We start from the raw sequence: 17,923 nt of genomic DNA on the forward strand, positions 1-17,923 counted from the left end.
GTAGATCAAACTCCAAGAGGTTGATCTAGACTTTGGCGCTTTGTTACACCTCTAGGACAGCCTTTCAGTGTGCCCTTGGGCCTACGAAACAGATACCCATCAATCAGGTCATGGGATTTTGACATTTGCTGAAATTAGAATTATGAATTTCTTTTTCTCTCTCTGGGAAGCACCAACATATCACATGGCTGTTAGTAGTAATTGTGCAACTGGAACCTTGGCTTTCCCATAACTTTTGGGATTTCTCTTCCGCTGAGGCATCGAGAGTTGTTTCAGCTTTTATTCTCACTCACCCAGAAAGCCACTTGTGGGGAGCAGACAGCTGCTTCCTCTTCCATGTGTCAGATGTCTCGATTGATAATAGTATGCTCTCTGATTTCTGCCTTGGATGGTATTACCATTTGTCTCTCACTTGTCCATTTCCAATTTTGTCCCCACATAGATTTATATAAACAGTTATGGGAGAGGAACACGCCCCACCTCCCCCTACCCCCCCGTACCCTCATTTCCTCTTGAAAAGAGTATATATGTATTTTCATGGTGACTCATTGTAATCTTATTTTATGTTTATGTATTCTGAGGGCTTCCCCCCAAGGGACAGCCTGCCTTGCTTCAGGAAACTCCTCCTCACCTTGCTTAGTATTCTGAGCGAGAGAGAGAGAGAGAGAGTGTGTGTGTGTATGTGTGTGTGTTGGGTGTAAGTTCAGGAAGATAGCGCAGTTGCTTTTGCTCAGCACAGAGACTATGCAGCTGACTTAGCTATTAAGAAATTGGAACCCTGCCAGCTTTGACTTTGTTTAGTTCATAATTATTTATTAAGTGTATGGTGGAATAAGAATTTGGCGTGCTCTGCCACAAGTACCTGTTCTAAAGAAGAAAAGAAAGGGAAGTATCTTGATTACGATAGGAATCCAGTTGCGTGTATGACACAAGTTAAACCATATAAACATTTTGGGATGGGACAGGGTGGTAACAGCCTGAATGCTCTCAGGAAAGGAGTTTGATGTTGCCAGAATGGGAGGCTTTTTGAGTGCGTGTGAGTGACAGAAAAGAAAGCCTGAAACTATGGATGGGAAGGAGGAGTTAAGGGTTTGGGGGAAATGAGGGTACACTGTGTGTGTGTTTCAGAATCTTATTTTTGGTAAGCTTGTGTTGCAGTTTCATGTTAACTATGGCTCATAAGGTGTGTTATTTAAACTGCTCAAGAAGCTGGATGTGCCACCTTTGTTTAGTCCAGATCCAGGGGCAGCTTAATGGAAAGAGCACGGGTCTGGGAGTCATAGGTCATGGGTTTTAATCCCGGATCTACCACTTGTCAGCTGTGTGGCTTTGGGCAAGTCAGTCAAATTCTCTGTGCTTCACTTCCCTCATCTGTAAAGTAGGGATTAAGACTGTGAGCCGCATGTGGGACAAACGGATAACCTTGCATCTACCCCAGCACTTAAAACAGTGCTTGGCACATAGTAAGTGCTTAACAAATACCATAATTATTATTATTTAGTTAAAGGTTCACAGGGCTGAAGCCCAGGAGCTGCAGGCTGTGGTGTGTGGGGGGGTGTGGGCGGGCCCTGAACACCCCCAATGCAAACTCATGCTGCCACTGCTGCAATCCCTGCCCATGTCAAAAGCCACCCTCAAGCGTGACAGAGAGCAAGCAAACTTTCCACACCCCTTTCCAATAACTCCCGATCCCATACTGGAACTCCCTCCCCACCCTGTGGCCCTGGCCTGGGACCTGGGACCATCCCATCATGGGATTAGCAGATGAGGGACCCACAATTGAACAGGAGGATGTGGGGATGGTATGGGGCAATGCGAAGGTGAAGATGTAGGGAGTGGCTAGATTAGGGTGGTGGGAAGACAGGGTGAGAGCATCATCTGATGGGGACTGGTGGATACCCTGAGGGACTGGTGTACTCGGCAGTGATGCCTGAGGCTGCTGGTCTTAAAAGGGACCAACCAGACATGGTCTGCCCGACTCAGAGGCAGCCATTTCACTCTGCCTGACCACCGGTAGACCCACCATCTATCGGCCTGGGGAGATGGAGAATACCGCTGGGGGGCTGAGCGTGCCATGAGAGGAGCCTGGGTGGAAAAGAGAAGCAGCGTGGCCTAATGGAAAGAGCTTGGGCCTGGGAATTAGAAGGACCTGGGTTCTAATCCCAGCTCTGCCAATTCATTGTCATATTTATTGAGTGCTTACTGTGTGCAGAGTACTGTACTAAGCACTTGGATTGTACAGTTTGGCAGCAGAGACAATCCCTGCCTAACAACGGGCTCACAGTCTAAAATTGCTTGCTGTGTGACCTTGGACAGCTCACTTAACTTGTCTATGCCTCAGTTTCCTCAACTGTAAAATGGTGCTCAAATCTGTTCTCCCTCCTACCTAGACTGTGAGTCCCATGCAGGACAGCGATGGTTTCTGACCTAATTAACTTGTACCTATCCCAGGGCTTAGAACAGCGTTGGGCACACAGTAAGCCCTTAACAGATACCACTTTTTAATTATTTATTTTTTAAAGATCAGGTATGACTCTGTCTCAGATCCAGGTTTAATCTGTCAGTAGGGAGGGGGAGAAGGTCCTGAAGATTCAGGGGGAGAGTTCCTGCCACTCTTGTTTTGATATCACATACTGTATGATGTGATGCTGTCATACACAACAGTTGTGGGGGTGGTGGACTCACAACATTGATTACCCTGAGCACTGGCGGTGTATCCAACTCTGTCCAGGTGTCATAATATGGAGGGGGCTTGAGCGTGTTTGAAGATAGAAGAGAAAGAGCCAGAGGAAAGCAAGAGGTGAAACTATTAGAACTCTCATCCCAACCTCCAGCATGACAGTATAGAATAGTTTGAACAGGACTGGACTGAACACACAACTATGCTTTACTCCAGTGGCATTTCCAGCTCTGACTTGACTAGCCATACCACTCCATTGTGGAGTAACCTAAGGAAAACAGGGCTGCCAAATTTACCTAGCAGTTGTCTGTTGGTGCGGTCAAAAGTTTTTTGCCAGGTCTACAAATCTGTACTCTCCCAAGTGCTTAGTACAGTGTTCTGCACACAGTAAGCGCTCAAATAGGATTGATTATATGGGTTTTAATGTTGCTCACTGAACTCGTGGTGCAAAAGTCATGTGTATTGTGCTGTATTTTAGTCGGCCACATTGTCATACAAGAATTTCAAGGGTAATTTTCCTTTAGCAGCATACTAGTGGGATCCAGGCTAGAATTTCGTTGACAGGTGGAAAGCAGTGAGAAATTTCAAGTTTTCACAGTCAGCTTTTACCTTTCTTTTTGAAAATGGAGATTTTGGTGGCATCATTTCAATCCTGTGCTTAGTACAGTGCTTTGCACACAGTAAAGCGCTCAATAAATATGAGTGAATGAATGAATCCTGTGGCATTTCATTAGTGTTCCCCATATTTAGAAAAGTTCACACCTATAGGTAAGGATTTTAGGTCCACTTCTGACTTCAGTTTCTGCAGGAATACCATCAGACCAACATGCCTTATCATTCATCATGTCGTTGCTTCTGATAGTAACTTCTTTAAAAGTTGAAGCTAAGGCCATGTCTTCAGATTTTTGGCTGGGTTTGCTCTGTTATGAAAGGCTTTCATCCTTTATGATTGAAGAGAAGCAGCGTGACTTAGTGGATAGAACATGGTTCCTGGGAGTCAGAAGGACCTGGGTTCTAGCCCTAGCTCCACCACTTGTCTGCTATGTGACCTTGGCTAAATCACTTTTCTGTACCTCAGTTACCTCATCTGTAAAATGGGGATTAAGACTGTGAGCCCCACGTGGGACATGGACTGTGTCCAACCTGATTAGCTTCTATCTACCCCAGAGCTTAGTATAGTGGAGGCACTGTACGCTTAACAAATACCAAAAAAAAAAGTTCAGAAGATCTTCTTAGTTTTCTTGACATCTCTTCACAAGATTTCCCTGCTTATCTCTGGGGGGTGAATCTATCTGCTATGTTTCTCTGAAGTGGTGCTCAAAGTTGAATATACTATCGTTTGAAGGTGTTTTGTCCCTCTGGTTATCTAGATGTAAAGAAACTCTTCCGCACTTTTGTATCGGCCACTCTATTGTCTGATTCTTGTGGGGTCTGCTGATGTTTTTGATTTTTGCTAAGTTTGCATTGCAGATGTCATGTAATTGTTTAAATGTAGTCCTCCTCTTACACCTGTCTGCCGTTGTCGCCTGCCACTGAACAGTAGAAATCGTTATCATCATCATTGTTTAATGATGTATCATCATCATTTATTGATCACTAGATGCTTCCATCCTCATCACAGACAAAGGAGGAATCGTATGGTAACAAGTTAGTTATCTTATTACTTGGGATGAAACTTTCAGAAAAATAGCACGCCTGCCAAAACAGCCCCACAGCACTTTCTTTCTTATGTTGTCAAGTCATCTCTGGCCTGTAGCAACTCCATGGACACATCTCTCGCAGAACGCCCCACCTCCATCTGCAGTAGTTCTGGTAGTGTATCCATAAAATTTTCTTGGTTAAAAATACATAAGTGGTTTATCGTTGCTCTCTTCTGCATAGTCAACTTGTCTCTGCCCTCAACTCTCTCCCATGCCGCTTCTGCCCAGCACAGGGGAGTTTTGACTTGTAGCAGATTGCCTTCCACTCGCTAGCCACTGCCCAAGCTAGGAATGGAATGGGTATGCCTCTGCTTGACTCTCCCTCCCACAGCCGAGACTGGTAGAGTACTGGAAACTCTCCAGGTGCGATCCTGAGAGGGACAGCACTTACGTACTTAGCCTTGATTTATTTTAATATCTGTCTCCCCTTCTAAAGTGTAAGCTCTTGATGGGCAGGGAATGTGCCTGCCAACTCTGTTGTAGTGTACTCTATCAAACACTTTAAGTAGAAGGGAGAATCAGATTGAATCTCCATTTTACAGATGAGGGAACTGAGGCACAGAGACATTAGGTGACTTGCTCAAGGTCACACAGCAGGTTTGTGGTAGAATCGGGACTAGAACCCAGGTCCTCTGACTTCAAGGCCATGCTCTTTCTACCAGGTCCCGCTATGTCTGAGTGCTCAATAAATACCACCGATTGAGTGATCAACTGAGCAAAGTAGGCTTTCTTGTTTAATTATTATTATGGTATTTAAATGCTTACTATATGCCTATCTGCATAGCCATGCTGACGGCTGCAATGAAGATTCTGGTCCTCTGGGTAGGTCTTTCAACTTAGTAGACTGAGGGCATCGTCAAAAGTCCTTGACTCATTCACCTAAGAGCGATACTCTGATTACTGTAATCTTGAAGCACTTCCTCAAGAATATATGGAAATGATTACACACTGCTTCCCTGTGGGTTGAAAAAATTATGTAGGTTAAGTGCACTGGATAAACCCAGTGTACAACTGAGAATCTCCATCAGTAACGTAGTTCACTGAATGCTGTTACTTGGGTAGCACGTTGTAGGGTTCCAAGCTTCTTTGTGACTGAGTCTTGGATCTACCACAGATGGCAAACTCAACATCTAGGGCAGTTCCAGCAATGCCACCTATGTATATTCAGTTCTGCTATAATGTGAATTTTCACTACAAGTTTTGAAAATACGAGCCTGGAGGGAAGGGGGAGAGAACAGGGGAGGAGATGTAGATTTGGGTGTCATCTGCATAGAGATGAAAGTTGAAGCTGTAGGAGCAAATGAGTTCACCAAGGGAGTGAGTCTAGATGGAGAACAGAAGGGGACCAAGAACTAACCCTTGACGAACCCCCTACAGTTAGGGGGATAGGAGGGGGAGGAGGAGCTCATGAAGGAGACAGAGAATGGAGTAACAATGAAAGGAAAACTGAAGCAAACTAGAGATCTTACTTTCTGTAGTGCTAAATTTTAGGATCATGGAACACCAAACTACAAATGGGCTGCACAGATTATTCTTGCATTTATTTGAAACTATTTCCTGTTTATGTTGAGCATCCTCAGAACTTTTTTTGTGTTTTTTTTTGTTTGTTTTTTTTAGGAAAAAGCTCAATGTCAGCAGCCCAGCATCACTGGACAATCCCACACCCCTGGACAACCCGATAATAATGAACCAGTTGGCTTGCAAAGGGATGGAAGGAAGTAAAGAAAGGTAAGAAAACAGGCATTAGTGTAAGCAAGAGAGGGCTATGATAAACACCAGAGAGAGAAATTATTTTAAAATTATTTAAAGGTCCTTTCACATATTCTGTACAGAGTTGATGACTTCAGACTCTGTGTTGCGTGTGGTGTTTTCTTAATATTACATTTATAATCATAATAATAATGTTGGTATTTGTTAAGCGCTTACTATGTGCCAAGCACTGTTCTAAGTGCTGGGGTAGATACAGGGTAATCAGGTTGTCCCACATGAGGCTCACAGTCTTAATCCCCATTTTACAGATAAGGTAACTGAGGTAACATACATTTAAGCCCTGCAAAAGTAGAGTAGATCTTACCAGTCATCTTTTTGGGGGGAGCTTTGGTTTGCGTGAAGCAGGCAGTTTTATAAGATTCCTTTTCCAGGTTGGTCCTCTTATTTCTTCAGCTATCAGGTTACGTGGGATATCGGTTATTTGCCTAGGATTGTTTTAAGGGAATCCCACCATCAGTAAGATGCACATTTTAGTTGTTTTTCCAGTAGTGGTGATGAACTGCACTTAACCATCCACACTCTCTTGACTGGGCCCCCTCTAACAGCCTGCATTGTGAGACAGTTAGCTGGGGTAGGAGTGCAGTTGGTTTGAGGAACAGAATATCACTATGTATCTTCCTCAGCAGCAGATGGCTGCTGTACCCTTAGTTACCTTATTCACCACTGTTGTGTGAAGCACTACTAACATCCACTGTACAAATTTTTGAGGTCTTTACTAACAACCAGGCAGATGCGGATCAGTAGTTAAACTATAGGATATTGACAGTTGTAGGTAGTGGAAAATGTTGGAAGAAGAAAAAAAATTTTGTGTCCTGTAAGTTCTTGTGCACAGGGAACATGACTGCCAAGTCTTTTATCTTGTACTCTCCCAACCACTTAGTACATTGCATTTCACCCAGTAAGCACTTAATAAATGTAATTGCTATCCACATGTGAATAATCATCCATACTGCTTCATATTTTTCTCTTCAGGGAATTGTGGGTCTGGGGAATCACATTTCATCAGCTGAGTATCCCTTTTGTGGGACCAGGCTGGTAGATGACATGGAGACTGAAGGGAAAGATAGAGATGTTTTATGTCTCCTTTCCTTATTGTTGTTGCAAAAAGCATTCCTTATGATGGTCTGTGAAGTGGTATAATTGTGTTACACTGTGGGCCAGTTTAAAAATATTGCTGAGTTTCATTCAATTATTCCAAAAAATCAAGTACCAAGAAATAAGGTAAATTTTGAATAGCTCTGTTAAGTTTTTATGTAATATAATTTGAGGCAGTGTTCTAATTATTATCCAAAGCCAAATTTAGTTAACTTTTCTATTTCCAAGGTATGACTTCACATAACTATTACTTAAACCATCAATTTTCATTGGTTTAGGTACTGAAGTTGTGATAATGCATAAAGCATTGAAGACTATGGTAGTGGTTTAGTATCTCAATTTACCTGATGATTTGTAACATCTGTGTCATCTTTGCACTCCAATCTGTGACCTCCCCCTTTAGACTGTAAGCTTGTTATGGGTAGGGAATGTGTCTGCTAATTCTATTATAGTGTACTGGCCCAAGTGCTTAGTACAGTGCTCTGCACAGAGTAAGTGCTTAATAAATACCATTAGTTTGGGCATTTGCTATTTCTCCCCCACCCTCATCCCCACGGCCCCTATGTACATATCTATAAGTGATACATTATAAATTATTTATATTAATGTCTGCCTCCCTTCTAGGATGTAAGCTTGTGGTAGGCAGGGAACGTGTCTATCAACTCTCTTGTCTTGTACTTTCCCAAACGCTTAGTACAGTGCTCTGTACACAGTAGGTACTCAATAAGTACCATTGGTGATGACGGTGACAACCAGCTTCCAGGTTATCAAATTTTTGCCTTAAATTTTGAATTCCAGGGCAGCCAGATTTAAAATCTTTCAATTAGGTATTTTTAAAGTGCTCACAATCTTTACAAAACTATCAGAGAAGATTGTCTAGGTTTTAGAAAAATAGAAGAAATGTTATTACTAGGTCAGTCAGTCGATGGTATTTATTGAGCATTTACTGTGTGCAGAGCACTATAAAACAAGTGCTTGGGGGAGTACAGTGCAACAGAGTTGGTAGACACATTCCCTGCCCACAACAAGCTTACAGTCTAGGTCAAATCAATAGTTCATCTAGCTCAGAATTCCATCTCTGACCGTGGTAACAGAATGCCTGGATGAATTAGTAGAGTGCTCTGTACACAGTAAGTGCTCAGTAAATACAATTGAATGAATGGACGAACTGTGTGCTTGTTGCCTTCTGTGACATCCATTCTAATGTTTAGGGTTGTACCATCTACCATCCATAATTTTCCACCTACTTGCCCATTATAAGCCATTCATCTTTAATCCTTACCCTCCTTGAACCTGATGATATTTCTGCTAGCATAACTACTTTTGGTTATTACCAAACAATGAAAACAAGATGGTAAAATCTATAGTTTTTATGTAGGTTGGTAGTTTTGGAAATGGATTTTTGGGTTTGGTGGTAAAAAGAAGTGAGAGGTAACTTGTCAGCCTCAGCCATTCTTCATTTTACAGATGAGTAACTGGACACAGAGAAGTTAAGAGACTTTCCCAAGGTCACACAGCAGACAAGTTGTAAGGGGATTAGAACCCAGGTCCTTTGACTTCCAGGCCCATGCTTTATTCACTAGACTATGCTGCTTCTCTTAGACAAAGTAAGCATTTAATAAATGCAGACAATAATAAAACATTCTTAGCCATTCACCCAATTATCCAGGGTGGCAATAGCAAAGACCGCTTTATGGGGTTAGTATTATTGTGCCACCCCACTATGCATAGTCAGAGTTAGGTAGGGGACAGATAGTGGAGGGATGGAATAAGGATCCTGGTAGAAACGCTACTGAATTATCAGAAAGAACTTAACAAAAATTGCCCCAGCAAATGGAGGACCAATCCAAATTTCTGCACTGCCAGTCCCAATTTGTACTGCTGAATTACTTTAGACTAGTGACAGATAAATCAATCAAATCAATTTTATTTGGCTGTTGTGGGTATCAAGGCTTCTAGCAACTCCCCCCCCCCCCCCGAATTAAGATATTGCCTTAGCAAAACTTGACAGGATTCAGATCTTTCCTTTTAATGTGGAAGAAAATTGCAGTGGCTTTCTGTGGAAAGGAGCCAAAAGGAGGTAAGAAATCTCTGCTAAGAGCTAATGTTAAGAACGGTTTTCATGCATCTAGCAAATGGGTCTGTATGACTTTGAGCCAGGGAGGTCCTTTCTCTGCTTGTGTGCATGCTTGGGCTAGTGTGTTTTCTGCATGAGTGAATCTTGATTGGCGTCTCTCTGGGAAGTCCTTCACTTGAATTCACTTCGGTTCCCGCTTCTCAAGTGTCTTTCTTCAGTCTGAACTGATTCCTATTCATCCTCTGGGATGAGCTGTTGGTTTTCTGTTTTTTGAACCTATAGCCATTGCAGAAGAACCTACCTAGGTTTGAGAATAAGAATTTCTGTGTCTGCTCCAAAATGTTATGAAAGAGGAAGTCCATATCCCATGAAGCATGGCATATTACAATGTTTGAATACTTCTGTTCTTTAATGGGGTGGAGATGATATGAGTCATATAACTCTCCCTCCTGGGGAAATCTGATATAAAATTCTTGCCAGGCAACAGCACGATTTTTTTTTATTTTCCCCGACAACATCAGTTTGTCAGTCTTGAAATATCAGTCTTGAAACTTAGTTTTGTGTTTCCACTCAGATCTAGTGGATTGGACTGGGGATCAGTTTTTAATGAAAAATATTTTAAATGTGTAATCTCGCCATGAGTTAACTGATTATATTATCATATCAGACTAGGTTATTTCATATTTTAGGGATGTATGTGGGTGAATTGCCCCGGTACCTGGAATATCCTGGTTTCAGCCAAAGGATGTTCTCATCAGCTTTCAGCTTTCCAAAGTTGTATGGCTTGGGCAATTTTACTTTTCTGCCCTGGAGAAGCAAAATTGAAGTTATGGATCAGGGGCAGGTGTTGCACAGTACTCCTTTCAATGCACTCTGTTTCAGGTGCCTCCTGAGGACTTCTGATTTCATGTTTCCCTTTGCTCCAACTTGCAGGAATAAGACAATTTTCTTTCTTAACATAGAAACTCAGTGTAGCCAGTAGCAAATACCAGCCATTTAAATGTTGCTGTGTGGAGCAATAATAGATGATACTCTTTTCATTGATTTTTTTTTTTTTAAACAGAAAGGCACCTTAGGACATATTCACTCTGTCACCAAGTCCTGTCAGTTCTACCTTCACAAGGTAGCTAAAATAAACCCTTTACTCTCCATCTAAACTGCTACTTCACTGATCCAACCACTTGTCATAATCCACTTTGACTACTGCATCAGCCTCCTCGCTGACCTCCCTGCCTCCTGTCTCTCCCCATTCCAGTCCTTACTTCACTCTGCTACCCAGATTCTAAAAAAAAAAAAATCAGCTCACATATCCCCATTTCTCAGAAACCTCCAAGGGTTGTCCACCCACCTTCGCATCAAGCAAACTCTTTACCATCAGCTTTAAGGCACTCAATCAGCTCACTCCCTCCTCTTACCTTGCTGAGTTTTGTACTACAACCCAGCCCACATGCTTCTCCTCTTCACCACCAACCCACTCACTATACCTCGATTGCATCTATCTCGTCACCGACCTCTCTCCCACATCCTCCCTCTGGTCTGTAACTCCCTCCCCCTTCATATCCAACAGACCACCACTTTCCCTTCTTTGTAAGCCTTACCTTATTAAAGTCACATCTTCCCCAAGAGGCCTTCCCCACTAAGTCCTCATTTCTCCTACTCCCTCTCCCTTCTGCATCGCTCTTGACCTTGGATCTGTACCCTTTATTCACCACAGCACATAAGTACGTATCTGTAATTTATTTCCTTGTCTGTCTCCCCCTCTAGGCTGTAGGCTCCCAGTAAGCAGGGAAAGTGTCTACCAATTCTGTATTGTATTCTCTCAAACATGTAGTACAGTGCTCTGCACTCAGAGCTCAATAAATACTATTGATTTAGCGACTGAACTGTAATATTCATGTCCTCGAATTCTGAACAGTAGCTCACATGAAGTTTAGATGACTATAGTAACTTTTAGTTAGAACAAGTTTGTGTGTAGTTCTGAGAGTACAGGGCTGTTGCATTTATTTTAAGCCCAGGCTACACAATTACATTTCCTATTTGCAGATCCTGGAACTGTCTTGTGACTTCTCCTCTTTGTATAACGATCTTCCCAGAGCTCCTGTCCCAAAAGACACCCAATTTCTTATTGGAATACGTCAGTCTGTTGTAGCATGGTAGTGGACTATTGGAAGACATTATTTGAGGATATTTATCACTGTCTCTAAATTATTTTTGCCTTCCTTTCTTGTATACACCCCTCTTCAGTTTAACTTAGGTAATTTTCTGAAGCCCAACCTTGTCACATATTCTGCCCAGTTTATGATGAATGTTGTTTTGCTGTTTTTTTAATGGTATTTAAGCACTTATTGTGAATATTGGTGATGTGAGGTTGCTTTAATTGGCTTCTTAAAGCAAATTCACAAGCCTTTCAGAATTCAGGTAGTCCTCAGATGTATGCACAATTAGCTCCTGAAAAATGCATCTTAAGGTAAAATGTTGTAAATAGGACCCAAGTTTCTCATAGGAACAATGGGGTATAAATGGGGGACAGGTTCCTGAACCAAGGCTGAAAACCCTATTTTTACCAAAACTACTCAGAACTCAGTCATGTATTCGTAATATAGCTAAATTAATGTCGCATTGTAACTAGCAATCCTATTGACATAAAAATCACGTAAGTTAAAAATATTGCACTGTACACTCTAAAATACAAAAACCATTGTTTAAAAAAACAACAAAGCTCATGGGTGGGTCTGGGTGAGGTTTTCTGATGGTCTGAGGTGATGTGGAGACTTTTTTTTTCTTTTTTTCCCTTGACTGGATTCCCAGGAGACCCAGCTGTTGATTTTTCTGGGGTTTTGTTTTTATTAGGCAGCTTGAGCTGCTGGCTTTCCTCACAGCCCATGACCCCTGTCCTCCAGCACAGCAAAGTCTGGAGTTTGGGGCGAATGGCTGCAGGGAAGGAAGGAGCTGACAGTGGAGAAGGAAGGGGAAGAGGGGGAGAAGAGAGCTGCATGGCAATTCCTGCAGCAGTATTGTTGCTGCTGCTCCTGCCATCACCCTACTGGTCTCCTCCTTAAGCCTACCATGATCTGGCGTAGGCATCTTGGCTTTGCAGTTCTGAAGAGGGTCAGGGGAGGTACCTGGAGGATGAGAAGCTAGGGTGGCAAGTATGGGGAGGGAGAACAGGAAAGCCGTAGCGAGGGAGGGAATGGAATTAGGAAATCATTGGCATTTATGGAGCGCTTACTGTGTGTAGAGCATTAAACCATGTGCTTGGGAGAGGAGAGTACAACAGAGTTGGTAGATGCGATCCCTGCCCACAAGGAGCTTAATTTACAGGCCTGGTGTCAGAAAGTTGGAACCAATGTTATAAATCCAAAATGGTATAAAATCAGAGATTTTGGAAGTGCCGTTACTTGTAACTTGGGCAGTTGAAAGTCAGTGACTGCTTATACGTCACTGAGAGTTTTGATCATGTTTCTGAAGTGACCTGTGGTTGGTCATCCCCTACTCTTCATATAATAATGCTTAGATTCTACCTCAAAAAATCACAGTTGGTGGCTTTATGAATCCTTTCTTACAAGTTCAACAGTAGTGTTATGGTAAGATCCCTATTTGGTTTTGGATCTTATCTTTACCAATTGCTGAATCCTTCACTATCCTGTATTACAGAGAGATGTTTATTAATAAATAATGATGGTATTTAAGCACTTACTATGGGTTTAAGGGGTGGAGTAGATAAAAGGTCATCAGGTTGTCCCACATGGGGCTCACAGTCTTAATCCCCATTTTACAGATGAGGTACTTGAGGCACAGAAAAGTTAAGTGACTTGCCCAGTCACACAGCTGACAAATGGCAGAGCTGGGATTAGAACCCACAACCTTTGACTCCCAAGCGTGTGCTCTTTCCACTAAGCCACACTTGATTTGATGTGAAAGCAAGTTAATGTCAGTCGGGATTAGAATGCATAGCCTTAAAGTTTCTAATCCATTGCTTAAACCACTGAGCCACTCAGCCTTCTACATTGAATAACAGGAGTAGCTAATTCTTTGCCTACCCAATTAAATACTTATCCCATATCCTCCAAGGTAGAAGGGATCCTTGCAGTATTTTTTTAGTGTTTTGAAGCACAGTGAGCTTCTATCACATTGATGTTGCCCTCCCCATCTTCAAAGCCCTTCTAAAATCCCACGTCCTCCATTAGGCCTTCCCCAATTCCCAACAGCCCAAGCAGTATCAACCCAAAGGTCACCTCTAGGACTTAGGTATTTTTATCCCAGCCCAACACTTCTGTATATTTAATTGCATATTTTCAATTAAGAGTATATGTGAGCACCTACTTTGTGCAGTCTTGTACTAAATGTTGAGTGTACAATAGAATCCCTACCCTCAAGTAGGTTACTATCTAGTAGTACAATCTACTAGAGCCCAGCCCACACACTTTGCTCCTCTGGAGCCAGCTACTTGCCATGGCCCAATCTTATCTCACCACTGACCCGTTTCCCAAGTCCTCCCTGTAGCTTGTAACTCCCTTTCCCTCCATATATGCTAGACTTCTACTCTCTCCACCTTCAACATCTTATTAAGGTCATAACTCCTCCAAGAGGTCTTCCTTGATTTGTCATCTTTTCTCCAGCTCCCTCTCCCATATGTATCTTCTCTGTGCTTGGATCTGTGACCTTTGCGTAATTGATATTTGCCCTACCCCCAACCCCACAACAGTTCCTATACTATATATTATTATATATATATTATTATTTATTAATAATTTATATATTATAAATTATATATTTATATCAGTCTCTCTCCCTAGACTGTAAACTCATTGTACACAAGCAATGTGTCTACCAACTCTGTTGTATTCTCCCAACCACTTACTGTGTGCAGAGCACTGTACTAAGTGCTCAGTAATACCAGTGATGATAGAAGACAGACATTATTGATTACAGGTAGAACATTCAATTATTCTGATTCCACTATTTGTACATATTTTCATTTCTGCCACCCACATTGGAGTGTAAATGCTTTGTGGACAGGGAATGTGCCTTGTGCTTCTGTTGTACTTTCCCAAGTGCTTATTACAGTGTATGGCACTCATTGAGTGCTTAGTTTTTTTTAAATTGTATTTATGTGCTTACTATGTGTCAGGCATCTGTACTAAGAGCTGAGGTAGATACAAGCTAATCACTTGTCTCACATGGGCTCACTGTCTTAATTCCCATTTTACAGATAAGGTAACTAGGCACAGAGAAAGGAAGGGACTTGCCCGAAATCACACAGCGGACAAGTGGTGGAGCCGGGATTAGAGCCCAGGTCCTTCTGACTCCCAGGCCCGTACTCTATCCACTAGGCCACGCTGCTGATGACTACCACTATTGCTAATTTAAAGCCTACTCCTTATTGTATACTACTTTTTAATAAGTTAATATTTTTGTACCTTTTTGCCCTAATGAAGCACAACTTTGAGGTTTCTTTGACATAAATGCCCCAGGAGATATGTATATCACAGTGGCATAGGTTTTATTTGACAGGGTCTTGGTACTTTTGTAGCTCTTGAAATTGTCTAATTGTTGAATGTTGAGTAGTGAGAATAAAACCAAGTACTATACCTAGTCTTTTGCCTGCCTGATCCACGCTAAGGGGAAGAGAAAGTCCCTTTCAAGAGTCAGACTAGAAACATGCTGGTGGAGGGTGTCTGAAAAGGAAGATAGTGTTACCAAAGGTTCAAATGTCTTTCCTACATCTGTTGCTAATCTTTAATTGGTGTCCTTATTTAAACTGCTTCTCTGCCAGCACAGATTTGTATGCACTCAGCAATGGTCACTCCCACTGTCCAATATAAATTACAAGGGGGCGTTGATTTCTAGAAAAATGCTTGAATAGGACACTTTATGTTGCACAATGTGTAGCTTTCACTGATGACTCATTACTGGGCGGTATTGGCAACACAGTTTGAATAGAAGAGTAAAGTTAATTGTGATAAAGCCCTGATAAAGTGAAACATTGTTTCTTCATTTTTCAATTTAGACTTGTCCATTGAAGGAGTTATTTCATGTAATTTTTTTTTAACCCAGCTAGTAAGGGTTGTACTTCAGCAAATGGAAAGCCCTTGAAAGGTTCAGAGAAGTTGAGTGGGCAGATTTTTTTCATTTTGAAAAGTATACTCTTCTAAATCTGCCACTTAAGGCAGTGACTGAAGGCAGTGACAATAAACCCATATTTAGTAGGGAAGCGGGTCAGCTGACATTTCTCTTTTCAGAACAAGATCCAGTAGGCAGCTGGATCTTGTCCAGTGGTTGGTGGAGTGACACTGATTTACAATGTACCAGGCAATCTGGAGTTAGGGTTGTTAAATAATTTCTTCAGTGCTTTCTCCCCTTCCCCCGCCCCCCAACCTTCTAATGTAAATTGTTAAACTTATCAATGGTGTGTGTGTGTGTGTGTGTATTTCAAGTTCCTTTCAATGGATTATTTTGTCTGAATTTGTCACTTCAACACCTAGAGAAGGGACTTAGGAACAAGTCCCAGCTACTCAGAATATTTGAGATTGGAAGTGCCCTCTCTTCCTCTACTTCCTTTCCCAGATTGGTGATATTGGTATGGCGGGGAGGGGAGGTTGGGGTCTCGGTATGCAAAGTGAGTTTCTCAAACCAACTTGGGCCCTTGTTCAGTCTTAATCTGTTAAACCATGATACAGTGTGGCCATTGTCTTTTCAGTGACTCTATTTCTTCAGCCGAGTAGCAAGAGGTCATTATCAAACTTGCAGCACCTGCTTATCAAAATGATTACTCTTTCTACAACTACTGAATAAGGAAAACAAATGTGTGAGAGCAGTTGGGGAGAAAAAGGATTTTGGAAATAGAGTGTACACATTTTTTCACTTGGGTAGATTGATTCTGGTCTATAAGGGAGAAATGAGGCATGTGGATGTATCCTCAAGTTGTTTTTTGTTGGGTTCTTTTTGGTGGGGGTTTTTTTTTGTCCCAAATGTGACATAGCTATTCAAGTAACACTCTTGAGGACTGTTTTGGGAGTAAAATATTAGTCTTGGGAATCAGATGACCTGGATTCTAATCCTGACTCTACCACTTGCCTGCTGTGTGATTTTGTTCAAGTCACTTGACTTTTCCGGACCTGCTTCCTATCTGTAAAATGGGGATTCAATACCTGTTCATCTTCCTATGTAGACTGTGAGCACCATTTAGGACAGGGACTTTGCCCTACCTGATTATCTTATCTCTTCCAGTGTTTAGTATAATAATAATAATGGTATCTGTTAAGTGTTACTATGTGCCAAACACTGTTCTAAGTGCTGGGGTAGATACAAGGTAATCAGGGTGTCCCATGTGGGGCTCACAGTCATAATCCCCATTTTACAGATGAGGTAACTGAGGCACAGAGAAGTTAAGTGACTTGCCCAGAGTCACACAGCTGATGTGATGGAGACGGGATTAGAACCCACAACCTCTGACTCCCAAGCTCATGTTCTTTCCACTAAGCCACGCTGCTTTGGTTTTTGGCACATAGTGCTTAATAAATACTACTATTATTCTCAATAATAGTAAATAATTACTATCAATATTTTATCCTTCAGAAGTTCTGGATTTCTAAATCTTAAGGTTTTTTCTTCCTTTTTTTTTTTGAAGTCACAAATGTTTAGTTTACAAATAGGTTCTAAGTGAAATGGATTAAAGTTTCCCCCATTCTGTTGGGTTGATAAGCTTGACTTCACAAGCATTCCACTTGGTCAGTTGGTAGGAGAAGACATTCTTAGGGGCAGCTGCCTAAGGCTGTATGATTTAAGCTACCGAGAAATCAAAGAACCATTGGAATTTATGAACTCCAAAGCTACTCTGGGGGCAGTTCCTTTCGCTGTTACCCCAAGACTATTACAATGGTCTTTTTCATATGAAAGTGTGGAGCAGTTGGCCACTTGGTCCTATGCAGGCTGCTCAGCTTGTTGCACTTCCATTTCTCCTGAGTAGTAAGCAACCATTTTCAGGAGTCAATGACAGGCTGAAGCTTCCTAACTTCTTTTCTTTGGAATAGCTTCCTCAAGGAGATGACAGTGTTGGTCTTCTAACTTGTGTTTTTGTTGCAAGAAGGCTGCCGAATGAGGCTTCCATTTTTGCCAGCAAGTCATTTTCTTGAATCTGTCAGGCCAAAGAGGTAATTATATTAATTAGAGATGAGGCTTTGTAAATAACCTGCATCCTATTAATCAGTCATGCTCCATGCCTTGGGCTGATTGCCTTTTGTATCCAAGCAGCATGTGTATACTGTTACAGACACAGCCAAAATATTCCTCCTCTCCATCAGTATTAATTTAGCACCCGCAGTGTTCTATGCAGTACGTAAAACATGTTTCCCTCCTAGCCGCTGACATTCTTTGGAGATTAGATAGCCAAAAATAGCTTCCTATTTTTCACATTTTTGCATTTTATTTTGTGTATTATTCCATTTTCTGGAGAAGAGGGTGATTTAGGGAAAGGGAAGTAAAGGGGGAGATGGCAATGGCTATATTTTGGGGAGATGGGGGAATCTGGATGCAGGAGAGTGAGGACTTGGCAAGTAAGTAAATGGAAAGTTTAGTGGAAGCTAGTATGTTATGGTCTTT

The 17,923-nt window shown here is 41.9% G+C and overlaps 1 protein-coding gene and 1 non-coding gene across 2 annotated transcripts in view; one reads left to right on the plus strand and one right to left on the minus strand.

Moving 5' to 3' along the window:
- Nucleotides 1-17,923, plus strand: part of ARHGEF3 (Rho guanine nucleotide exchange factor 3) — a 368,353-nt gene that overhangs the window by 26,447 nt on the left and 323,983 nt on the right. The window contains exon 2 of the mRNA XM_029051829.2: nt 5,998-6,108. Coding sequence (XP_028907662.1) covers nt 6,065-6,108 — 44 coding nt within the window. The 5' untranslated portion in view covers nt 5,998-6,064. The remainder of the gene's footprint in view (nt 1-5,997; nt 6,109-17,923) is intronic.
- LOC114807034 lies at nt 4,624-4,761 on the minus strand. The gene has a single exon (XR_003755087.1). It is a non-coding gene; the product is annotated as a small nucleolar RNA SNORA7 (small nucleolar RNA).

The sequence above is a fragment of the Ornithorhynchus anatinus genome, chromosome X1 (genome assembly GCF_004115215.2).
Source record: "Ornithorhynchus anatinus isolate Pmale09 chromosome X1, mOrnAna1.pri.v4, whole genome shotgun sequence".
Taxonomy (NCBI): domain Eukaryota; kingdom Metazoa; phylum Chordata; class Mammalia; order Monotremata; family Ornithorhynchidae; genus Ornithorhynchus; species Ornithorhynchus anatinus.